Genomic DNA, 26,712 nt, shown 5'->3' with positions numbered 1-26,712 from the left:
ATACAAAAATTACATTATTTCGGTCCAAAAAACCAAAAAATAGACAGTTTTTCCTATTATGTCAACAGGATGTAGACTAATGTACATTAATAATATAATATACTAATATAATATATTATTATAATAAAGTATATTAATATAAATTATTCCATTAATAATTTCTATTTAATATTTCAAATAAAATATTTATAAAAAAGAATTAACAAAATATAAAAACAAAAGAATAAATTAATTATTTTATAATATAAAACATAAAATTATTTTTAAGTAATAAAATATTAACTAGTTAGTATTTTTTTAAAGTATTTATTAAAATCAGAAAATGTTTATTAAATTTTACAATAAATCATATTCTACATTTAATATAAAAAATCAGAATAAATTTATTAAATTTTATACTAAATCATAATTTATTATAAGTTTAGTATTAAAAATCATAATAAATTCATTAAGTTTTATAAGAAATCAGAATTTATCATAATCTTAATACTACAAAAAGGAGAATCAGTTTATTAAATTTATAATAAAGCATGATGTATTATAACTTTAATATTTAAAAAATCAGAATAAATGTATTTCTATTTACTAGTGTGAATAAATATATTAGAATTTATAATAAATCAAAATTAAAAATAAGAAAAGAAAATATCAGATAACCTTGTAAAAACATCAAAATGCATAATAAATCAGTAAATCGTCATTTACTAATTTGTTATTGATCTTAGTTTCTTAGCTTTATATAATGGTTGGGAATAAGATAATAGTCTAGAAATATGTATTAGTGCTTCTTTTATCATTTTACAAAATATCATTGCATATTTCCACATATTTCATTATATTTCCACAATGTCTCTAATTTTTACAATATTTCCCCTCGACATTTCCAACATTTCCAACATATGTCCTATATATTGGTAAGTGACATTTCCATCGACATCGACATTTTAAACCTTGTCAGCAATTAGGATAAAAGGATAAGTCTTATCCACTTAAAAGAGTCCAAATCCAAATAAAGATTTGGATTAGGATCCTCTTAATTCGATTAAGAGTGCTGATCCTTAAGGCTTACAAAAGGAGGAGGGCGAATTGCTCCAGTTATCAATCTGGTCTCAGTTCTCTCTTGCTCTTGCTGCCCAAAAACCCTAGTTCAACCTCCAGTTCTTGAACTGATAAAGATCAATTCTGATTTATGATTTTTGCAAGAAAATATCAGATTCAATTCGTGCTTGCCACCTTTGCTCGATCCAAGGTGTTGGATCACAGTTTTGTTGAAAACTGTGTTGCTGAACCGGCTTCAATTCAAGCTGCGCCATCTTCAGTGGAAGCTGGTTTCAAATCTGGTCCGGTTTTGGTGCAAGAACAATCCTAGAAAAACAGATTTTCTAAAACTGAGAATATGATCCCTGAGAGGGTAAAAGAAAATTTTTGAAATTCCGCCCAACTATCTAGCATGGTTCGGCCATCCATAAGATGGATTTCCCCTTCAAAAATATAATGATGGAGACTTTCAGGCTTTTTGAGGAGTTATGACATGTAGTCTCAACATAGTTGTCTAGACACTCCTCGACAAAATGGTATAGCAGAATGCAAAAATGGTCATGCCCTTACTTTTGTGAAGACACTTCCACAAGAATCCCATTCTCGACCTTTTGGACATAGGCAACCAGTACAGCTGTGTATTTAATCAACCATCTTCCTTCCTCTATCCTTGCTAATGCATCTCCATTTTTTAAGCTCTTTGGTTGTCTTCCTGACTTGTCTAATTTGTATGCTTTTGGCTGTGTGCTTTGTGCATCTCCCTTCTTGTGAACGTACTAAATTAACTATGCAATATGTTATGTGTGCCTTTAATGGATACAGTCTCGATCACAAGGGCTTCTTATGTTATGAATTATGATCCTACTATTCATTATATATGGATTTCATGAAATGTTATGTTTCTTGAGCATATTTCTTTATTTGCTAGAATTGATCGATTGTTTGCTCCTTTTATCTCTGTTTTGCAAAATTTTGATTCAGAGGATGTTCCTCCCTCATCTATTGGGAAGGATCTTGTCTTCACTAGCAAACGTTACGTCTTCCAGACCCTACATCTCTGCCCCCCCCTCCTCCTGCCAATTCAGCACATCAACCTCCCAATCTCCCTGTAAGTGATATTTCTTCCTTAGATACCTTTGTTCCACCCGCTGATTCTTCTATTCCTCTTCGTCGTTCTACTCATATTTCTTGGCCTCCTGACTGCTTTGGTTTCTTTGCAAGCCATAGTTCTTTTTTTGTTATTTTATCCTCCACAAACATCTCTTGATCTCACCAACAAGCCATTAGGAGTCCTCATTGAAGAGAAGCCATGGATGTCAAGATTAAGGCTATTCATGAGAATTGACACTTGGGATCTCGTGCCTACTCTTCAAATGTTACCATCGTTGGAAACCGTTGGGTTTACACCATCAAGCTAAAATCTAATGGATCCCTTGATCGGTATAAGGCACTCTTGGTTGTCCAAGGTTGTAGTCAAGAGCATGGAATTGATTATGAAGAAACTTTTGCTCTATTAGCTAAGATCACCACAGTTCATGTTCTCTTATCATTATCCGCTATCCAATCATGGACCATTTACCAGCTAGATGTTTAGAATGCCTTCCTTTATGGTCAGCTGAAGGAGATTGTTTATAAAACACCTCCTGGTTACTTTAGTGATCCTTCCTTGGTGTGTCACTTGAAGAAATCTCTATATGGTTTCAAACAAGCTTCACAGGCTTGGTTTAAGTGCTTCCGGGATGTTGTAGTCATGGCAGGATATAACCAAAGCTCTTCTGATCACTCATCACTCCTTGTTTGTTAAACGGTGGCCTCAAGGTATTACCATTCTTCTGTTGTATGTTGATGATATGTTTCTAACCGGAAATGATCATGAACTGAAGTCCTTACTTCATCATTCCTTCTACATGAAGGACCTTGGACCTCTTACCTACTTCTTGAGGTTAGAAGTTCATTGCAGTGATTGAGGATATTTTGTTTGTCAACAAAAATACGCTTCTGCTCTTGTTTGTCTTATTGACATCACTGATGAGAAATATGTTAATACTTCCTTGGAGCTGAATGTTAAGCTATCTAAATCTGATAGTTCATTACTTCCAGATGCCGCATTGTATCACCAGCTTGTGGGATCCCTCATCTATCTCACTATGACTCAGCCTGATACCCCATATGTTGTTCAAGTTGTCGGTCAATTTGTTTCTGCTCTTTGTCAGCCTAATATGATTGTTGTCCATCGCATTATTCATTATGTCAGAGGCACGATTTCTCAAGGACTATTTTTCTCCTCTCTTCTGATCCGTGCCTATGAGAATAGTTAACTGGAATGTGAGAGGACTAGGAGGGTGATTAAGGATCTACTCAGAAGGGAAAAGCCTGACATTGTATTACTACAAGAAATAAAATTGCTGGAATTGCATAGAAGATGGCTGAGGAGCATATGGAGGTCTAGAGGAGTAAGTTGGTCTCAGCCCCATCTTGGGGAGCTTCAGTTTCCATCAAATTCAAGAATGTAGAGGATGATTTCACCTAGGTGTTAACTAGTAATGTATGGTCCCAATAACTATAGAGAAAGGAATGATATGTGGGATGATTTATATGCAATTTTTGGTTAACATTTCTCAAAAAAAATTATTTATATGCAATTTAGGGTTTATGGGAAGGCCCGTGGTGTTTGGGAGGGGATTTCAATGTTATACGATTTTCTAAAGAAATTAGTAATCCCCAACAGTCCATTACAACTAGCATGAGGAAGTTTAACAACTTTATTGTGGATTGTGAGTTAAAGGAAATTCCACTTTTACAAGCTAGATTCACTTGGTCTAACCTACAGGAAGCCTCTTTATGGTCAAAGTTGGATAGGTTTATCTTTAACTTAAACTGGGAAAATTATTGGGGAAACCTGGTGTCTATAGCTTTGCCTAGGGTAACCTCGAATCACTGTCCTATAAGAATATGTTTGGAAGATTTTACTAGTGGACCTAGACCGTTTAGGTTTGAGAACATGTGGCTAACCCACCCAAACCTCATGAATAGCGTAAATATTTGGTGGAATGAGGGATTGAGGGAGATAAAGTGGAAAGGTGTAAGATTTCACAAGAAACTACAGATGTTAAGATCCAAAATAAAAGAGTGGAATATGGACCATTTTGGAAGAATTGAGGAGAAAAAAGTGAGCTTAATCTCTAGGATAGAAGAGTTGGATGAGAATGAATCTCAAACTGGCTTGTCTGAGGATGATAGAGATCTAAGGAGACAATTGAAGATGGACCTAGAAGAAGTACTACTAAGAGAAGAAGTTGAGGCAGAAACCAAGACACTGGTGGATTGGTGGATAAGGAAGGTGATGGAAATATTAAATTCTTTCATGATGTGGCAAATGGAAGGAAGAGAGAATTTTGTGTCTAAGCTAGAGGTAGGAGAGGAGGTGTTCACAAATTAGGATGATATTGCCAGGAAGTTTGTGGACCACTTTAAATCGATTTTAGAAGATTTCTAAATGAAAGGTTAGAAATGGAAGGGGTAGATTGGCCAAGATTGGATGAAGAGAAGATTAGGTGGTTGGAAAGGAATTTTTAGGAAGAAAAGATTAGAAAGGCAATGTTCTTAATGGATAGATTTACCAAGATTGCTTGGAGGTGCTAAAATGATCTGTGTGATGTCTTTAAGCAGTTTGCAAATAAGCACATGGTCAGTCGTGGCATCAAAGCTACTTTCTTGGTTCTAATCCCAAAGAGACCTGATGCTATCCATCCTAAAGAACTCAGGCCAATTAGTTTGGTGACAAGTACTTAAAAAATTCTGGCCAAGGTTCTTTCTTCCAAGGGGCCTTCATTCAAGGATAACAAAAAGCTTATCAGATCCTGATTGCCAATGAATGTGTAGAGGGGATGAAGAGATCTAGGCAAAGGGACTTTGTATGTAAGTTGGATCTTGAGAAAGCTTATGACTTGGTGGGTTGGCAATTTTTAATAGAGGTTTTGTGGAAATGTGGTGGTAATGGATTTTTTCCAGCCTATATGGGTATTAGACAAGGGGATCCACTTTCACCTTTTCTTTTTACCTAGATAGCTGATGTGTTCATTCAAATCATCAGTAGGGCTGATAGGTAAGATGTTATAAGGGGATGGAGAATAGGCAAAACCCAAGATCTAGTTACTCATCTTCAATTTGTAGATGATTTTTTTATTTTCTGGGAAGGTAGTAAGAAGGTAGGAAACCTAACAGTCTGTTTGGTTGTTGAAAGTAGATGGGATGGGAAGTATCTTGAAGGAATATTCTCATTTTCTTGTGTTTGTTTTAAAGAAAAAATGGGATGTGATGAGAAAGGTATGAGATGCAAGTTCCCAAAAGGATTTATGTTGGTGTGGCCCCATTGAGAAAGGGAAACAATGAGCTCTCAGTGAGAAAGTTTTGTCGAGAGCGCTATTCCGAGCGTCATCTTCCTCTCTCATGCCGTCCAACGGTCTTCTCATCGGCACCATCTCCGGCGACTTCTTTCGAAGGTAAGCTCAGATTTGCAATCCTCTCGTGATTTCCTCACTTTTATACCATTTTTATCTCCTTTCATTGAATGAGTTCCCATTCGAACCTCACCGTCCTCTACCTCTATCCCAGTTCGTCCAAGCCAATCTCCATTTCCAGAAAACACCTGTACTGTGGTTCAAGGTTGTTATCTTGATTCTGGTGTTTTCCTTGTACCAAAACGTTCCAGCCTCTACCGACTTGTTGTCTTGATTCTGGCTGCTGTTTTTCTACCATTTTTCTGGCTTCTGGCTTCCAGCACTTTGTTATCTTGATTCCCGTATTTTGTTATGTTGATTCTAGCTTTAGTTTTTCTACTTCTTTTTGTGATTGATTTTTTTATTTTTTGATTGCTTTGGCATTTATTTGTGTTGGTTGTATTCTTGCTCTGCTTCAGATCATCTCAGGCAAGCCAAGGGGATTTCTAGGTTGAGGTACCGCATACCCTATCTCCATTCGTTTTTTCCTACTGAAGGTTACAACAGATTTTTTTTCTGTTGATTCTTACTCTGTATCTCCATTCGTTTTTTCTTACTGAAGGTTACAACAGTTTTTTTTCTTTCTTTTCTGTTGATTCTTACTTTGTTAATGCATGTAACTTCATACCCTGAACATGTTTCTGTATTTATTTTTGTAGGTTGTTTCAAATGATTCTTCGACTCCCTTTATTTATCTTTTTTTGGGTAGAATATATAATTCATTATGGTTCTTAGACTCCTTCAATTTTCTTTTCTTATTCTGCATTTTTTTTTCTTGAAAATGCTTCCCCCCTCTTGGAATACTGCAAGATCTTAAATCCAATATGAAAGGCCTTCATTCTTTAAACCAGTTCAGAATGGGAAAACAAAAGAAAAAACTAGAGGGTTAAGAGTCTTGGACAGAGAAAGGTTCAAATACTATTGTGCCACATCATCCACAAAACAAGTCTTGTGATGTGGAATTGGAGAATGCATGGACACATCAAAGTGGGATGAATCCAACAATCCTGCAAAAATTTCTCAGCAATCAAACACTGGGAAACAGATTTGACAGGATAACTGGTCTCAGCAACCAAACACAGGTGACAGGATTGAGAAAAAAAATTCCCTTCTCATCACATCCTTTCTCATCCCATCCCATCCTTTCTCAGCAACCAAACAGACCATAAAGGAGATAATTAGAGCCTTTGAAGGAATTTCCAATTGGAAAATCAATTTAGAAAAGAGCCGCATAGCGGGAATCAATGTGGAGATTGAGGAGATTGAAGTTGTTGCAATTGTCTTGAGTGTTCTAGGTCCTTTTAGCCTACATCCTATTTAGGGCTTCCGTTAGGGGCAAACCCTAGGGAGAGTAGGTTCTGGGTTCCAATCATAGAGAAGTTTGAGAAGAGATTAGCCTTGTGGAAGAAGAATTGTATCTCTAGGAGGGAGGATCACTTTGATAAGAGCAACCCTCACAAGGCTACCTACTTACTAGGATACTGCCTAGGGAAGCAAAGAAGTTAGAAAATTTGATAATACAAGGAGTATTTCTTGCAAAGGAATTGGGTGTGGAGCAGCTGCTCATTGAAGGGGACTCCAAGGTAGTGGTGGAACAGTTATATAATCCGGAGGATGTCGGGCGGTGTAACAAGAATGAGCTAAAGAAATTCAAATGGCTGACAAGGAATATGTCTGTAACAATACAGTGGGTGGGGAGATCAGCTAATGCATTTGCTGATGTCTTGGCAAAACAAGGGACAAATAGGGAAACATTATTCTGACTCAACTCATCAACTGTAATTTTGTATCAGCAGTCGTGTACTTTTTGTTGTAGCTTATGTGTTTTCTGTTTGGGGAGTCGGGCACCTCATGCCTTTCCAAGGAACTGTTCATGTAATTTGCCTTTGATTTAATGAAAATGTGATATTTTATCTATCAACCTTCTTTCTGTGTATGCCCCCACCCCCAGGGAAGGGTTGTGCATATGTTTTGTATGCCAATCAATAAGCATGTTCCCATCTTAACTCTTCCTTATCACCGAAAAAAGGTTCCAATTTTTAAGTGAAAATTAAAGCCAAAGCCTATACAGTAACTAGAGATAAGTTTAGTCGACTTTCTTCCTTGTGTACCCAAAGAATCAGAAAAATTTTCAATTCCACTAGAAGAAGAAAGAAAAAAGAGAACAAAATGCATCTACAGGATGTATTTGAAAAGCTAAGCCATAAATACAAACCTGTTGCCATGTTTGAATTGTCTGGCCTCTTTTATCCATCCGACCCATTAAGGCATCACGTAGAAGAGGAGGAAAAAAGCGTAAAGTCTTTTCTGACCACATGTGTTGACTAGCTCCCATTATTTGATCCAAAACGGGTTGAAAGAAAACCATGTGCTCAACCTCAGCAATACCACGAGTCTTAACGGTAATGGCAAGATTTATTATGGTTACCCTATTCAACGTTTCTGTAAATTCACTTGGGCCCTGCAAAAGAAATAGAATTATTTCATGTACTTCAATTACAACAGAGTTTTGCAGTTCAGAGAACCTTTGCTATTTTCACCTTCAAATCCTTTTTCACCAAGAAAAAATCCCGCAATGACAAAATAAGATTCATGCATAAATTTTCAGCCAATCTGAATAGGCGATGATCTCCACGCTTTGACTTCAGCATAGAAATTAATTTTGTAACATCATACATCAGTGTTTTGCTTTTTCCATGGTACCTACAAAGAAAAGGTGTCTTCCTCAAGAAATATCAAACATGTATCACAGAGAACCAAACTTGAAACACTATATTAGGGCTGTCAATGGACCGGATATTGGTCCAGTATGCATCCATTATAGATGGACCAGGTCCAATCCAATCCATGGATACTTCGGACCATTCTGGACTGGTCCAATTCAATGTCTGGACCATCCAAATTGTTCAAATTGGTCTTATTTAGATTGGATCCAACCCAAACCTGGTCCATTGACACCCGTACTCTTATCTTATGTTAATGAACCAGACATTGATTCAATCCAACCCAGTCCAATAAAAATCCATAACAAATGGACCACGCCCAATCCAATCCAATAAATAAATTGGACCATTAAGTCTAGACTGGTCCAATCCAATATGTCTTATTGGTCCATCCAATCTATTCAAATTGATTTTGATTTGAAGAGTCCAATCAAAACCTGGTCCATTGACACCCCTACTATCTATGGAATATCTTCATTTTTCTTTAATGAAATTTTCCTTTTGTTTTACTATCAAAAAACATAAATCTTCACAAATACACTAATCACACAAGATATCTATTCATCTACAAGAATACTACAAAGCCTTCCAGGAGCTTATTCAGTGATGGATACAGAGAAACCTTTATTTTCTCAGTTAGATGAGGTAAAGGAAGGTAATAAAGCAGTAGCAGGTGTCCAGATCTCAGTAGTTGAAGAAGCAGTCGATCTACAATATTTTTCCAGTGAAGGCTGGGTGTCAAAGGGGTGTTTGGAGTCTGCTAAGGCAGTAGGAGATATAGCAAAAGAAGGTGACTTGGAAAACGTGTCCTGCATTCATGCTTCAGAGATGGTTTTGTCAAATCTTGAGAATGGAGAAGGAAAGAGTAGAAGATACAAGGTTTATGGATCATGTGATTTTGTCTGAGGAAGAAGAATTGAGGGGCTTGGACGTTGTTACACTGCACAAGTGTTTAATGATCAGTTGGTGCATGTCACCAAAGTTTTTCACTGGTTGAAGGAAGGTCTTGTTGGTAATGACCCTTGCAGTAAATTCAAGAGGATTTACAATAAGAACCAAATCTAGAACACAGAATTTGGTGAAAAACAACAATGGTTCGAATTCTTTGGGCGGAGATGTGAACAATAAGGATTTGGAACTAACCTCAGGAAATCAAGAAGAAGCTTTACCAAGGAGTAAGAGGTTGGAAGAGGTTAAGGAAAATTTAGTCAAAGAGTTTGCAGAAGGGGAAGAGATTGCTGAGGCAAGCATTGACAGAGGAAAGTAGAAAGGAATATTGATCTGGAAAAAATAGTGGATATGGAAGCTAAAGTTATCAAGATTTTAGGAATACCTTTTCTGGGAGGGGAGGAATTTGCAAGAAAGGTGTTCTGGGAATTGGAAGAGAGATCAAGTGAAAATAATAAGGCTTTAAGATGTAGAGTTGTTAGGTGAAAGGGGCTAATCTACATTTGATGATTTGATGTTCTTAGAAGGTTTTGACTGGGTTCTGTTTGTATTGGTTTTTTTCTTCTTTTAAGTGGGCCTTGTTTTTATTGTTTGTAAGGGTTGGGAAAGAATTGTTTGTATCTGATATATCTGTAGGGTCCAGGGGGTGTGTTCTTGGGTCTTGTTCAGAATTTAAGTGGGTCATGCTAACATATCTGTTTGCACTCAAACAATCTTCAGCTGCTTGGCAAGAAAATTCACAGTTGCACAGAAAAACCAAAAAAAAGGTATTACCTGTAAAGTGGAAGTAAACGGTAGTTCAGTATTTCCAGCAGGAGCAGCGACACCCCAGGCTTGTTTAATATGGATGGATTCCTTTGTGCCAAATTCTGCATTTAGATAAATGGTCATATGTGATTATTAAGCATGGACAAAGGAAAAGAAAAAGGCCAGATAATGTACTCTGATATAGAAGAATAAGATTATAATAAGTTATATACCAAGAAAAGGTCTCAAAACCAACTAAAAGAATTAATTTTTAGCTAAAAGTAAACATGTTTAGCAACAACATCCGCTTCTTGAATAACCCCCCAACAAACTAGTTGTCATAGAATGTCTGGGTATAATGGTAATATAATATAATAGTGAACCTTCACTATTGATGAAGAAATTATCAGTAGACCATGAAGAGAAATACATAACTGTAAGAATGCTCGAGTCAGGGGTATTTTGGTCATTCTGGTGTATCTTATTGAAAGTGAAATGTCTATTGTATCTGAGTTTAAGTTGTGTCCCATCTTCTATGAGGGACAAAATTGTCTTTCTTGTAACTTAAGTTTTATGAATAAAAGTCAAGTGGGTTGGTAGGAGAGTGACTTTTGAAAATCCTCTCTTCTAGTCTGGCCGAACACTCTTCTCCTCTCCTTCTTTCTCTTTTCTTTCTTCTTTCTTCTTCTCTACTTTGACCTAGAAACAACTAGGGTTTATTCACAATAACCTATACTGAACCAATACAAATATATTCTTTCTCTAAAAGTTGCATGTAGAAGGATAACCACTTTGTTGTGGACTCCCAAATTATTATAAGATGGATGTGATGGTTGTAAGCAGTACCATGGTTCACAATGTCAGCAGGATTTGGCAAAATTTCTCCAAATCTCTCTATTCTGTGAGATGGTGATACAAAATTTTTCAATAAATTTCTTTCCTAATATCTCTGTTGGATGTGAAGAATGCCTTCTTAAATGGTGACCTTCATGAAGAGGTATTTATGGAACCTCCACCAGGCTATGATTTTGGTAGAAAGGTGTGCAAACTGAGGAAAGCATTATATGGGTTGAAGCAATCTCCCCGTGCATGGTTTGAGAGGCTTTGTGGGGCCATGAAGAAAGTGGGGTACACTCAGAGTGGTGCAGACCATACCTTGTTCATAAGGAGACAGGATAGCATACTTACTGCACTCATTTTTTATTTGGATGATATGGTAATTACCGGGAATGGCTTGGAAGAGATAAGAAGACTAAAGGAGTTTCTAGCTTCGGAATTTGAGATCAAAGACTTGGGTCATTTGAGATATTTTCTTGGGATTGAAGTTGTCAGGTCAAAAGAGGGAATCTACATATGTCAGCGGACGTATGTTCTTGACCTCCTAGAGGAAACAGGCATGATGGGGTGCAGGCCAGCAAATACTCCAATAGAATAGAATCATGGCCTGCAGGAATCAGTAGGGGAGGACTACTGTGATAGAGAGAGATACCAAAAATTGGTAGGGAAGCTGATATACTTATCCCTCACTCGGCCATATATTGCTTATGCTGTGCATGTTGTCAGTCAATTTATGCACTCTCCAAAGATCCCTCATATGAAAACAGTTGAAAGGATTCTTAGGTACTTGAAGACTTGTCCAGGGAAGGGAATTCTCTTTAGGAAAAACAATAGAATTGAAATTGAAGCCTACACTGATGCAGATTGGGCTGGGTCTGTTGGAGACAGGAAGTCAACCTCGGGTTACTGTACATTTGTGGGAGGAAACCTGGTCACATGGCGCAGTAAGAAGCAGAATGTAGTGGCTAGATCAAGTGCAAAAGCAGAATATCGGGCTATGGCCCACGGGGTTGCTGAACTCTTATGGCTCAGAACTCTTCTTAATGAACTTGACATTAAGGTTGAAGGTCCTCTCAGGCTATATTGTGACAATAAAGCTGCCATCAACATTGCCAACAATCCCGTGCAGCATGACAGGACAAAACATATTGAGATTGATCGGCACTTTGTTAGAGAAAGAATTGTCTCGGGTGAACTCTGTGTGCCTTATACTCCATCTGAGATGCAAATTGCAAATGTATTGACTAAAGGGTTGGCTGCAGCAAAGTTCATGGACCTTCTTGGCAAGCTAAACATGATTGACATCCATGCTTAGCTTGAGGGGGAGTGTTAGGTTGAAGGTTTTGTATGTATGGATGGTTCGGCTGATAAGAGTTCTTATTAGCCTGTATTTGAATTTAAGTTGTTATGTATTGGGCCTGTGTTAATGGGCCTAAGTCTGTTTAGTGCTTTAAGTTGTCTGGGTGTCCCATCACTAATCAGGGGCATCCCAATCATTTCATGTAACATTGTACTGTACTTTAATATAAATAACAGTACTATCGACTGGGAAGACAAGTTCGACATTTCAGCATCTCTTCTTCTTCTCCTCTTTTCTGCTACTTCGGCTACAATAGTTTAGCTTTCAAAAAGTATTAGAAACTTTCTGTTATTTCATTAAATTCACCATAGTTTTTAAAAAATCTTTTCCTGAAAGAACAAATGGGGATTCGATGATTGGATGATTGGCTTACTATTTTGATATGATTAAGTTACTAAGTCACTGTAATTCAAAAGAAAAAGAAATAAGGCACACAGCTACAAAAGTGGAATCTTAACAAAAACTAGTAAGAAAAGAAGACAAAAGTCAAAATGGCAATTAATGACATACATAATGAAAAGAAGATGGCTAAAGACTAAAAAGGGAGACAGAGGGAAAAATGTCTATTTGTCTCTTAATGTTCATTTACTTGATTAATTGATTTACAGTTGTTTGCTATGGTTTTTTGAGCCTTAGGCTCAGTATGGGAAGAGTACAAATACAAATATGTAAGTGCAAATACAAGATTTAGAAATACAAAATACAAGGTTTTCCACTGAACATATTTGTATTTGTACTCTTCCCAAACTGAGCCTTGGAAGGAGTACAAATACAAATATGTACAGTACAAAATACATAGCTTTGCACTCTACATATTTGTGTTTGTACTCCTTCCAAACTGAGCCTTAGGGAAGAGTACAGATACAAATACATGCAATGCAAAACCTTGTATTTTATATTATTTGTATTGCTAAACCTTGTATTTGCACTGTACATATTTGTATTTGTACTCTTTCCAAACTGAGCCTTAAGTGCAAACTGCAAAGTTTCCTTGAATTTTTAAGAAATACAACATACAAGGTTTTGCATTATACATATTTGTATTTGTACTCATCCCAAACTGAGCCTTTAAGTGCAAAGTTTCCTTGAATTTTCATATTTTCCAAATATCTTGGAGAAATTGGTGATATATCCACAAAATTTCCACATCTGTACATGGAAAAAATGTCCATGGCTCCTCCTAGGGTTGAAGCATTTCCTTGGCTGGTTATGTTGGACAGCACTCTTACCCAAGATCACATGATATGTAGAGTGATCCAGTTAGCTAACAGATGTTTATTGCGTGGCAGTGCAAAGGAAGATGTTTTTCACCTATTTGTTGGATGTGGTTTTTCAAAGTGCATTCGGAGTTACATCTTCAGGCTTTCTTGTGTAGTTATGTGGGTTTCAAGATTTCCCAAGGAGATTTTCTCATCATGGCCAGTTTTGAATGGGAATAAGAAAGTGAAAATAGTTTGGTCTTGTGTGCCATTGGAGGAGAATTTTGGATTGGATTTTGGTTCTTACAGAATTTTTTGGTGTTCCAAGAGAGTCATTTGGGATCACTTTTGGACACCTTTGGATCTGATTTGAGGTGATTGATGCATTGTATCTTTTTTTTTTTTTCTTTTTGGCTTTTCTTTCTATTGGGTGATTTCTCTTCACCTCTTTGGTTATACTTTGTTTTGCATTTATTGAATTTTATATTATATTTACTTTCCAAAAAATGGATTTCAGAATTGCATAGCATGGTTATTACAACATCATATCAAGGTCAGAAATTTGAAATTCAGATTACAGAATGAAAACTTTATTAAGATGAATTACAGACCTCAACTATATAGGTGAAGGTCTAGCCATAGGAGGGGTTAGGAGGAGTAATTTGTAACAGTGTTATGAAAACCAACATGGACACTGACCAGTTTTTTCCTCCAGGTGGCAAGTCAGCAATTTAACCATCTAATTAAATGGGTCAACCCATGACATCACAAATAAATAATAAAAAATAATTAATTATACATGCAAAAAAAAATTGATAAACTACATGTAGAAAATAATGCATTCATAGATATAGATATTCATGGATGCCCCACATATATAGATATAGGTCTTATTAAAAAAAACAAAAACCTAAAAATTAAAATATATTTTGTCATTTGTAACCCAACACCTGCTGTCCGGATCAACTAGGTCAGCATTTCAACCATCTAGGTCACTAGGTCTCTGACTAAGGTGTTGTTCAGTAGTGCTGAATCGACCTCCAAACACTGAAATTTTTTCTTCCGATGCTTCGGGGTCATTCAGTAGCACCTCCAAACTCACCCTCTAAAATCTAAGAACTCCTCAGAATGATTCTGCAGGTTTGCTACCTCCGAATGAGCTCAAAGGTAGCAGACGATATTTTGTTAAAAAAAAAACAAAAACCTAAAAATTAAAATATATTTTGTCATTTGTAACCCAACACCTGCTGTCCGGATCAACTAGGTCAACATTTCAACCATCTAGGTCACTAGGTCTCTGACTAAGATACCCATTTATAATTTTTGAAAAACCTATTTTACCCTGTATTAATCTTCTTCTTTCTCCTCTATTCCTTCCACCGTCGGCTAAATCAGCAAACCAGAATATAAACATTAATTTTAGTAGTTTTTAATTATTATAATGTTTTAATTATTTTATACAATAATTGTAATATTCCAATAATACCAGTTTAATAATATAAGCGCTAATTTTAGTGTTTTATGTGTGGAGTAATGTGGCTTTAACCATTAGTTTGTGTGAGTAGCTGCTTGCTATTTGTTTTACTTTATTATTTAATTTTACTAATATTTTTGTATTGCTTTCATAACTTTCTATTATTTTATTGTTTAATATTATTTTTTATATTTATTATTATTATTATATTAATATTTTAATAGTATTTATTTTACTAATTTTTATTTTTTAATATTTAACTCTATTATTATTTTATAGTATTATATATAATATTATAATATTTTTAATCCTTTCCACTTATTGTTATTTAAATAACAACTTGAGGGGTAAATTTGTAAAATGCACATTTTTCAGACATCATAATATTCAGATTGCCAAACAATTCCGCTACATTAAGATGTTGGCAAAAGCAAAAAAAGAAAATTTTCCATCGAATGCTTTTAGAGCTTTTCCAGAGGATTTTTTTTTCTTTTCAGACTTCAGATTTACCGAATGCCACTTAAGTCAATGTATTTTTTTACCTATAATCTGATCTAAACAGCTTTAAACAGTAATTAATAAGTGGGGAAACATATTCTGATTTGTCCAAGTGCAAGAAGTAGAAGAGAGCAAGGTTCAAAGTATCGATACGTATCAGCCCGTATCAGCCGATACGCCCCTACAGAGGGTGTATCAGGGTTTTGACCGGTTCAGGGGGTGACAGACCTTAAACCGACCCCTCTGAACCAGATTTGAAAAAAAAAAACTACCAATACTGCCCGATACGCCTCTGCCGGCATATTGGGCGTATCAAAATTTTGAACCTTGGAAGAGAGAAAGAAGAAAGAAGGAAAAGAAAAATTAGGGTTGGAAACAGAGAGAAAGTACTGTTTAAACTACATTCAGATGTGTGCAAGGTTCAAGCCTCTGGTGAAGAGGTCAGCTAGCTAATCTTCAGACTTCACATATGGGGTAACAATCTCTCCACTAACACTCCCTTACAAAGTGGCAGTCCACTTCTATGTGCTTTGTTTGTTCTCCACTAACAATTTTCTCCCTCAAAAAACAGCTTAATAGGAATTGGAACTTTTATTCCTATTTCCTGTAGCAACTACTTTACCCACACAATGCACACGTAATATGGGCCATGGTTTTGTACTTAGCCACCATACTATTCCTAGCAACCACACTTTGCTTCTTCATCTTCCAAGTAACCAAATTTCTTTCCAAGAAAGTGCAATAACCAGTTGTGGACTTCCTATCGGTGATTGAACCTGCCCAATCAGCGCCTGTATATCCTTCAAATGATAGTTCTTCCCAATTTTTGTTACAACAACCCACGACTTGGAGCACCCTTCGAATAACGTAGAACTCTAACAATTCCTTCCCAATGAATGATCCTTAGGTTTTTCATGAATTAACTTAACAATCCCACATTGAAGGAGATATCTAGCTACGTAATAGTTAAATAAATGAGATTTCCTTCTAGTCTCCTATATCTCCCAAAGTCATCCAGAAGCTCCACCTCACTATCAAACATCTTCACATTTGGTTTTGCTCCTAATAAACCCATTTCTTCCAACAAATTGAGCACATACTTTCTTTGTGAGAGAAAGATTGCCCACTTCGACCTTGCTATTTCAATACCCAAGAAGTATTTCAAGTGCCCCAAGTTCTTAGTCTAGAACTGTTTCAACAAAAACTATTTCAATCCCTCAATCCCTTGTGTATCACTCCATATAATAACGATGTCAGCCACATAAACAGCTAAAACAATCTCCTCGGAAGAAGTATCTCTGCTAAACACTAAGTGATCAACACCGCACTATTTCATCCCAAACTGCTGTATCACACTACTAAATCTCCCAAACTAGGCTCTTGGAGACTGTTTCAACCCATAGGTTGCCTTCTTTAACCAATGTTTCTTTTTTGAACAGTGTTGAGGGAACACCTCCAAAAGAGCTAAAAAACAATAAGCAGCCAGAACACAAACAAAAGGACCCCAAACAAACAAGCCCCCAAACATCAAGCACCCCAACTGAAGAAAAACAGCAAAAACCAGAGACCTCAAAAACTCACCCTCTCACCTGTGGCAAACCCACATCTTCCTTTACTCTTCATTGATGAAATCTGACTCCTTTCCTTCACCTTCCTCCCAATTCTCACCCCCTTCCCCATCTGTGCTTCTCTTGTTCTTTCCCTGTCTTCTATTTTGTTCAAACTGTCCAATTGCCTTCCTCCACACTGCTTCTCCCACTAAAAAGAAAAGGCCAAGAAATTTCCCAACTGTCACTTGTCTATCTACTAGTTTATCAATATCGACCTTCCCTTGTCAATGCTGCCATCCTCATTATCAGCTTTATTCCCTCCTATCTCATTCTCCCCCTCTCTGTTTTCCTCTCCAAACATTTTCAGGTCACTTCCTTTTCTCTCAACCTTCCCCCCACTTTCAACAGGTTTCTCCTTCATTACCTCCATCCCTTCCTCTCTCTCTTCCTCCAAGTTTCATTTAAGAGACTCCGTCCTTTTCCTTTCGTCCCTCTCCCCCATGGAAGCATCCTTATCTTGATTACTAGACCCGATGCCTTGAGTCTTGCTGCCTGCATCAGCTTCTAAACTATTTGCACCATAACTTTTAAATAGACATTTGTGAGGTCTAGATTTGGCCTTAGACCATTTCCTTTTATAGATTCCCTTAAATCTGCAGCATGGACCATTCCTGGCCAGTCCTTCCTTGAGACGATGAAAAACCTTAGTTACATGAACAAGCTGCCCGTTACTGGAGCCTCTCGCTTTCCTCAAGTCCTCTGCCATGTGGTTCCCAGAATTATTTAGTCTCGGGTCAGTTTCGACTCTTCTCCGGCCTAGCTCCATCAATATAATCCAAGGTTCAAAATATCGATATGCCCCCGTGTATCGGTAGGGACGTATCAATACTTGAATTAAAACGCTTTTATATTTTTTTAGTTTTTTTTTCAAAAATTGGTTTTTAGCATATTTTTAACCGTATTTTTATTAAAAAAGAGTGGTTCCCGAAACACCTTTAAATAGGCCTATCATGAAGCCACTGATATGAGACGATATGGGGCGTATCGTATCAAAATTTTGAACCTTGATATAATCAATGTTATAGACCTATGTATACTCTAGCCATTAAATGTGCCTTATACCTCTCCGCGGTACCATCTGCCTGGTGATTAACTGTATACACCCATCACAACCAACTACTTTCTTCCCAGTAGGAAGAGCAGATCCCATATGTGAATGTGCAATTAGACTAAAGAGAAGGGCTTCATGAACCAACCTGGTGAGAGAAGGGCTTCATGAACCAACCTAGGGACAGTCATAGAAGAAAGAAGAGACAAAAAAAAAAAATTCTGATAGGAAGGAGATAGATGAGTAAAGGAAACATAATGAGAAATAGGATGTTCAGTGCAAGCACATTTACCTTTTCTAAGAGCAATTGGCAAGTCTAAAAAAATGGATCTGCTGATAGTGAAAACAATGATGACTCAAGAGAAGTTGGAGTGGGTGAAAAAATTCCACGAGGATCATGAATGTACAATCTATGAACCAGTGGTCATGTAAACACTTCAACAGATGGATCTGGTAAGGACACCTCCACCATAGGAAGAAGCGGAGGTGACAAATCACATGTAGAAGAAGACTCAACAAAAGAAAAAATAAGGGATATTCTCAAAGAACAACACATCTAAAAGGACAAAGAAAAAACAAAAAAATAGGACTAAAACATCTGTACCCTTTCTTTTCCCAATTAAAAAAAATTCAAAGATCTCCGTAGGCATCTAAGGGACTGTCTGTGGACTAGAAACTCTTCTAACTCTGTAGAAGACTTCAGACAATGTGGGTATATCACTACTACCCAAATCTGTGCACGTACCAGTTCGAATTCAGATCTCAAACCAAAGAGAAATCTAGCCTCGTCCAACTAATCTCTTTGTTGTTCTTGCACCTTGAGATCAGTTGACAAGGGCTGATAATATCCAACTCATTATGTAAGCTCTTGGGACAGGCATAATACTCCACAAATCTATCACCTTATTGTAAGTTTGTAACTAAAAGTACTCTAAATAAAGTTGATAAATCCTTGACACATAACACATTACCTTGTCCAGAATAAAGCTGTTTAGCATGCTCCCAAATTTCTTTAGCAGGTGTCAAAGAACATCAAGTTCACACTATGTGAGGTTCCATACTATACCAGAGAGAGGTCATAATTTGTGCATTCTCCTGAACCTAACTGAAGTTCAACAGATTTTTCGCAAGGTGCATAGTTTGTAACATTAAACTTAACTGCGGTCATTTGGATAGCCATGAAATCTAGTTGTATCGCAAAATTGGACTTCACTAACTTCACTCCCAAAAGATGCCATATTACAAATAAAACAAGGTAAATATACTCCTTTCACGCAATTCTACCACAAATACTGATTCACACTAATCCAGAAAATTCTGGACAGAAAGACATAGGCCCCATTTGGCGCATCTTTCCGCACGGGCTGTCAGCTGTTTAGAAGCCCAGCAGTCCGTGTTTTCGTCTTTTCCCATTTGGTTGGGGGAAGTTCTAGCTGCCAAAAGACTGCACCCCAAAAAGACGGAAGAAGCTCGATTCAAGCTTATTTCGGGAAGCTAGAATGGAGCTTCTCGCCTTTTTCATCTCGTCTTCAAGCAGACAGATGTGCCTCCAACCAAACGGTCTGTGGGCTGCCAAGATCTTTATGTAAAAGCCCACTAAGTCTTTTGGCTGTCAAATCTTTCAAAAAAGACGCCAAACGGCACCATACTATAGTAACCCGAATACCAATAATCACTAGCTGCAACCCAGAATAAGTATAGAAAACCGCTTAAGAAGTACTAGCAAACCTCAGCATCATAAAGGTAATCGATTTTCCCATCAAACTACCATATTTAATCACTTCAACCGCTAACAAAAATAGTGGGATAAGCAGCCAACCAGAAACATCTGTCAACAACCCTCTTCAAATCACCAAATAGAGGGTATTCAGAAAACCACCACAGCACCATTAAAAACTGCAACCAGAGGCATTGATGCCTCTTTCCTTAATGGGGAACATAGTTTTCAAGGTGCCAAGGCGAGGTTAGGAGACAGGGCGGCTCCTTGTCGCCTAGTCACCTAGGCAGGTGCCTAGGCGATTGGTTTTTTTATGTTAAAAACATAGATCCTAGGGTAGTTCCCTAGGAGCCATAACCATATTTCCTTAATAATTATTCATAATTTTCATATGAAAAGTATAAAGTTCATATTGAAGTATAGAAAATCAACATATTCATGAGAAGAAAAGAAGGAAAATAAAATTCAAAAAATATAGGGGCTGAACCCTTATTTTTGTTATAAGAAGAGAAGAAAAAAAAAGCATTGGTAGTAGTAGTAGTATAAAAGAAGAAGTAGAAGAAGAAGAAGAAGAAGAAGAAGAAGAAGTAGAAGAAGAATATATGGAAGAAGAAAATGTGCTGATTAGATAAAACCCTAATAAATAAGAAAATGTGCTGAACCTTACTTATTGGTTCAGGCTTTGAAGTCTTTAAGGGTTCAATACAGAATTTAGCAATATTTGTGTTGATTAAACCCTAATAAATAGGAAAATAGTATATAAACACACAAAATGATTACTTTTGTTTAATAATGTCTATTTTATAATTATAGTTACAAACAAATGAAAAAAAAAAAGTATTTTATAATAGAAGTAAAAAACTGCTTGGCGGTTGGGCGAGGCGAGCCTCAAAGGGCGCCTTGTCGCCTTGACAACTATGATGGGGAATCACTCCTTTCTTGGCCTTCACCTAAGGCAGATTAGGAGTTAACCCAAGCTGGTGTCATGACCGGGTCAAACATCTGACAGCAAGCACAAGGCAGGTTGAAAGCATTGCTTTGTAAATGGAAAATAAAACCATGATGTAATCCTATTTCACCATTTTGTTATGAAGTGGTTTAATTGCTGCTTTGAGACCTTTTCAGTCCCAAAGGACCAAGACTTATACTTTCTCTTATTTTATTCAATGATATTTTCTATTGTTAATAAAAAATGTTCATTCTTTGTTTCTTTTCATTTTTTTTATTAGCAAAAAGGCCTGATCATCACAATGCAAATATCAACTATTACTAAGATTACACGACTCCAAAACTCATTCACCATTTTTTTGTTGTGAATGAAAAACTGAAGAATCTAATTCAGGGATATTCACAGCATGATACAAAGTGATTTGGCAATTTATGGTGCAGTGCTGAATTTTAACGTATTTCTCCTCCTCTATATCCATAGTCTATTTTAGGAAGTGCCATATTTTTCTTAGGTTTCTCCACATGTGAAGTTTGTTTATGGAGTGCATTGATCTGCAGTTGATGTTTGGGACTGTCCTGCATATTCATAGGTGCTGATTTGTTCTTTTCCCTGGCCAATTGCTTGTAACAGAGGCCAATGGGGAATTTGTGAAGCCTTCACACCTTGGTGAAGTGGCAAATGCCCAGTGCACAAGGCTTCCACTAATGTGGGTCTGGGGAGGGATAGATGTACGCAGCCTTACCCTGCACATACAGAGAGGCTGTTTCCAAGATTTGAACCCAGGTCACCAGGTTGCAATGGAGTAACCCAACTGTTGTGCCAAGGCCCACCCTCCTAGTGAAGTGGCAAATATATTGATATAAATAAATCTGCTCATATCAAGGGCAATAACATATTGCTCATGATTGCCTAAATACTAGTACAATTTGCAATAATCAAACAACAGCAACTAATGCAAACAGAATGGTAGAAGAAGACCGATATCCAAAATCAATTATAGGTCATTTAAACAGATAATTAAGATCAACTTAAAGGAATCTGACACCAATAGGAACTCCTCAAGTTTCTGACACCACTCACAACTCTCAAAACTTGATGGAATTTACCGTGAAGTGCGGGCGAAAACATGAATGAGGTGCAATCAGCAGCAACCTCACATATGTTTCAACCATTGAAATGCTAGGAACAACCTGCAACAAAAAGTTCAAAGCAGCCATTAGAAGAAAAACTTAGCTGACATGACAACTCAGCAATGAGAAAATTAAGGGAACAATATTTTCTTGCAAAACAAAATTTATTAACCATGACCAGTGAAACAAGCGTTGCTTTCCCACCAACTTGTCAAAGGACAAAAGCTAATAATTAAACAAGTCATAGTATATCTATATTCTGTAAGTTTAAATTATTCTTTGTCAAAAAAGAATAATGTCCCAAAAAGGACACCTTAATGCCTTATATCATAACAAAATATTTTTTAAGATAATGCAATCATGGAAAAGAAGGGTGTTGGTATTGGAGAGTAACTAAATACTTGGTTTTGTTTAACAGATCCTTGATGGAGAACTTTCTAGGAATTAAAAGGCTTCAATAGGGATCCCAATTATCCTCTCTCCTTGTTACCTTCATTGACTTGATGAATTTAGTTAACTAATTCTTTTTTGTATTGGTACTTAATCTTATAATTCTTCGAGCTGATAGAACTGTTATGATTAGAGGAATTATAGTTAGAACAGAAAAACAGAAGGAAATGGTTGCCTAACTTGCCTCCCATCTCCAATTTGTGGATGACATAATGTTTTGTAAGGACAAGGCAAATCTGGAGTATAGAACCTTGTTAATATACCGTTAACAATTCAGCTAGTGGTTCTTCAAATTTCTATCCAAAAATCAACTGAGATTGGCAATAAAAAATAAGAAAAACAGCAGAGGAAAAATAAAAACAAATACCAGAGAACCTATGATTTAAGTTCAGGAAGAATAGGAGTTGAGAAGAGAAGAGAAGAGAAGAAAGAGAGAAAATAGGGATAAGGCAGTTAGAGAAATCAGTTTTCTCATACAATCACTAACAACCGCCCCTTTCTTTATTATAAATAAGATATGAGAAATTACAAACATGCCCTCACTTAAATAATGAGACACATCAACATAAATAAAGCAGTGTTTTAAAAGGCGTGGGAGGCGTACACCTGGAGGCATGAGGCGCTCCCAAAACGCCCTGAGGCGTATGCCAGAGGCGCTAACACCTCTAAGGCGTACGCCTCAGGTGCAAGAGGTGTATGCCTCATGTGCTTTTTTCATGAGGCGTGCTAGAGGCGTATGCCTCATGCACATCTTATATAAAGACAGAAAAAAAAAAGAAAAAAAAAAAGAAAAAAAGGAAAGGAAAGGAAAGGAAAGGAAAAGAAAAGAAAGGGAAGGGAAAGAAAAAGAAATAGAAGAAAAAAAGAGAAAAAGAAAAAATAGAAAAGGGAAGGGAAGGGAAGAAAAGATAGGGGAAAGAAAGTGGTTTGCCCCCTGCCCCTTCGGCTGGGGGAGCTTCGCCCCCCAGACCCCCCTTTCAACTAATGTTATGCATCTTTGTTCTTCTTAATATAAAAGATTTTTATTAAAAATAGAGAAAAATGAGATCCCCCCTCCTCTTAAGGAGGCTTATGCCTCCTTGTGTTCAGGAGGCTTATGCCTCTTGCGTTTTGAACTACGCCTCAGGCTTCTAGGTAGTGGAACGCCTCGCGTCACACCTCCACATTTTAAAACATTGAAATAAAGGAAAGAAAATAAGACAAATCTGCCCTGCCACCTAACTGATAAATAAAGAGACTGGAAACTTAGCTTCTAATATCAACAAAAGAAAACTGGATGGATCCAAAGATCAGGTTGGCTTATCTAAGATGGAAGGTGACTGCCAAGTAGGGCTACAAAGTACAAACGGTCAAAACCCAATTGGATATACTAAGATCCTCAGTCGATTAGATAAAGGCCTAGAGTGAGATTCTTGCCATGTGTCTGGAAACCTCTCTTCCCATTGGCTGGGAAGAAATCTGTCAAGTCATACCAGAGTAGGGGTTTCTTGGTTAGTTTTCCAGGTAAACTGAGCCCCCACCAATAGTAAATAAATGAACTCCCACCTGTCCACCATAGTTGTCAAGGCGACACCTAGGCAACAAGGCGCCCTTGGAGGTTCACCTCAACTAATCGCCAAGCAGTCTTATACAATGTATTATAAAATACTTTTATATTCTTGATTTTTTGAGATTATAATTATAAAATAGACATTATTAAACTAAAATATTCATTTTGTGTGTTTATATACTAATTACATTTTATTTATTTTCATATTTGTTAGGGTTTAATCAACACGGGCATTGCTAAATGCTATACCAAACCCTCAAAGACTTCAAAAACTGAATGAATAAGTAAGGAAGAACTTAAGATTTTGTCTAATCAACAAATTTTCTTCCTCTATATCATCCACCTTTTGTTTTCTTTTTTCCTATGACAAAAATAAGGGTTCAGCCCCTATATTTTTTGAATTTTCTTTTTTTCTTTTACTTCCCATGAATATGTTGATTTTCTATACTTAAACATTAAGTTTATACTTTTCTTATGAAAATTATGAATATTTGTTAAGGAAATATGGTTATGGTACCTAGGGAACCACCCTAAGATATATGTTTTTTACTTAAAAAAAATCCACTGCCTAGACTAGCCTTGGCGCCTTGAAAAATATGCAGTCCACAAGTTGAGAAAATTGTCTCATCCCCCGTCCAGCCTAGGACCCCTGTTTCTCTCATCCATGAAATGAACTGTATTGAAATCCCCCCTTTTAATTAATGAAGTTTATTTATTATCAAAAAGTTCATATTCAAATTCAAACTTGGAGGAATGGACACCATCTGCAGCCATAATTCCAAGTGACTATTGGCTGCACCAATTTGGCTGAGAGGGATTCATAGTCTTAAACAAGGTTCAAAATATCACAACATATCAGTGCATAATGCCAATGTGTATCAGCTTTTTGTTAAGAGCCTAGGCCTTTTAAATGTTTTAATCATTATTGCACGCCATACAGCATCCAATATCAAATTATCAAAACAAAAAAGTAAAATCAAGTAAGAGTTTCAATGGTTCAAGGGTGACCTTGGATCATTGGCCAATATCTATTTTTAAGGAAGATGTGGGTTGAAGAGGACCAGCTCCTTTCAAATTTGAGAACATGTGGCTATCTAACAATGGATTTGTACAGAATGTCAAGGAATGGTGGGAAGGAAATAATCCAAGGGTGAAATGGGAAGGCAAGAAGTTTCATAGGAAGTTGAACGAAATAAAAGTCAATATCAAAGAATGGAACAATCAACATTTTGGAAGATTAGAAGAGAGGAAGCAAAAGGTGATCAGAAAATTTGAGGAGTTTGGCTCAAAAGAAGGCTAGGGTACTCTGAAGATGGAGAGCTTGAGAGTTCAGCAATGAGGGTCTGAGAATGAGAGTTTCGAACCTACTCTCTCTCAACACCCTAACATTCTTTTATTAAGATATATTTGAATAATTACAAGGAGCCCCTTAGGTGGGCAAGAATTTACAAAGAACTTAATATAGACAAGATGGGCCCAGAATAAGGCCCATTACAGAAAAGAAACATAAATAACAAGAAAGAATAAACAACCTATGGGCCATTCAGCCCATCTTCTCTACACTCCCCCTCAAGCTGAGCATAGATGTCAATCATGCCAAGCTTGCTGGTATCATACTGAAGTTTTGCCTTGGGAATGCCTTTGGTGAGAAAATCTGCCAACTGTCCTTCAGATGTGATGAAAGGAAGACACACTTCACCCGAAGAGATCCTTTCCCTAATGAAGTGTCGATCAACTTCAATATGCTTGGTTCTATCATGTTGCACTGGGTTGTGAACAATGTTGATGGCAGCCTGATTATCACAGTACAACATCATTGGCTTGTCATATTCAACTCCAAGTTCTTCCATTAATGATTTTAGCCATAATAATTCAGAAACTCCATGTGCCATGGCCCTGTATTCTGCTTTAGCAGAGGACCGAGCAACAACCGATTGTTTCTTGCTTCTCCAAGAAACAACATTACCAGCCACCAAGCTGCAATACCCAGAAGTAGATCTTCTGTCATCAATGTTTCCGGCCCAGTCAGCATCGGTGTAGGCTTCAAGTTTCATATGACCATGCTTGGCAAACAGAATACCTTTTCCTGGGGAGCCCTTCAAATAACATAGGATTCTCTCTGCTACTGCCAGATGAGTGTCTCGGGGAGCATGCATGAATTGGCTAATGCAACTGACTGCATATGCAATATCTGGTCGAATCATGCATAGATACAAAAGTTTCCCGAGAAGTCTCTGAAAGATTCCTTTGTCTTCTAACAATGTCCCTTCTGAGGCTGAGAGTTTATGACTCATATCAATAGGAGTAGCAACTGGTCTAGCACCCATCTTTCCAGTCTCAGAGAGCAAGTCAAGAACATACTTCCTTTGGGAGATAAGAATCCCATCCTTGGATCGAGCCACTTCTATACCAAGAAAGTATCTCAAGTCCCCCAAATCTTTAATCTCAAACTCTGTATGGAGAAAAGATTTTAGATCATGAATTCCTGAAACATCATTACTAGTCACTACAATATCATCTACATACACAATGAGGTATACTGCCAGAGGTCCACTCCTCTTCACAAAAAGAGTATGATCGGACTGTGTCTGCACATAACCAAAGTTAACAAGTGCTGTTCTAAATCTCTCAAACCATGCTCTAGGGGACTGTTTTAGTCCATAAAAAGATTTCTTCAGCCTGCATACCTTCCCTTTCATATCAGTTCCATACATCCCTGGAGGAAGAGACATAAAAACCCCCTCATATAGTTCACCATTCAGAAATGCATTCTTCACATCCAATTGATAAAGGGGCCAGTCAAAGTGAGCAGCTAAAGATAGAAGAACCCTCACAGATGTCATCTTGGCAACAGGTGCAAAGGTCTCTAAATAATTCAATCCCATATGTCTGTGTATAGCCTTTTGCAACCAGCCTGGCCATGTACCTTTCAATAG

At 37.1% G+C, this 26,712-nt stretch overlaps 1 protein-coding gene across 2 annotated transcripts in view; it reads right to left on the bottom strand.

The window, feature by feature from the left end:
- The window catches only part of LOC104607371 (mediator of RNA polymerase II transcription subunit), a 113,092-nt gene that overhangs the window by 27,569 nt on the left and 58,811 nt on the right, over positions 1 to 26,712 (bottom strand). For both annotated transcript variants that reach the window (XM_010273001.3, XM_088903119.1), the window contains exons 9-12: positions 21,754 to 21,837; positions 9,983 to 10,077; positions 8,078 to 8,240; positions 7,753 to 7,998 (exon numbers count right to left, since the gene is read on the bottom strand). In XM_010273001.3, the coding sequence (XP_010271303.1) occupies positions 7,753 to 7,998; positions 8,078 to 8,240; positions 9,983 to 10,077; positions 21,754 to 21,837 (588 nt within the window). The remainder of the gene's footprint in view (positions 1 to 7,752; positions 7,999 to 8,077; positions 8,241 to 9,982; positions 10,078 to 21,753; positions 21,838 to 26,712) is intronic.

The sequence above is a fragment of the Nelumbo nucifera genome, chromosome 4, assembly GCF_055504915.1.
Source record: "Nelumbo nucifera cultivar China Antique chromosome 4, China Antique-T2T, whole genome shotgun sequence".
Taxonomy (NCBI): domain Eukaryota; kingdom Viridiplantae; phylum Streptophyta; class Magnoliopsida; order Proteales; family Nelumbonaceae; genus Nelumbo; species Nelumbo nucifera.
The sequence above is the reverse complement of the archived record's forward strand: the minus strand, read 5'-3'. Positions and strand labels throughout refer to the sequence as shown.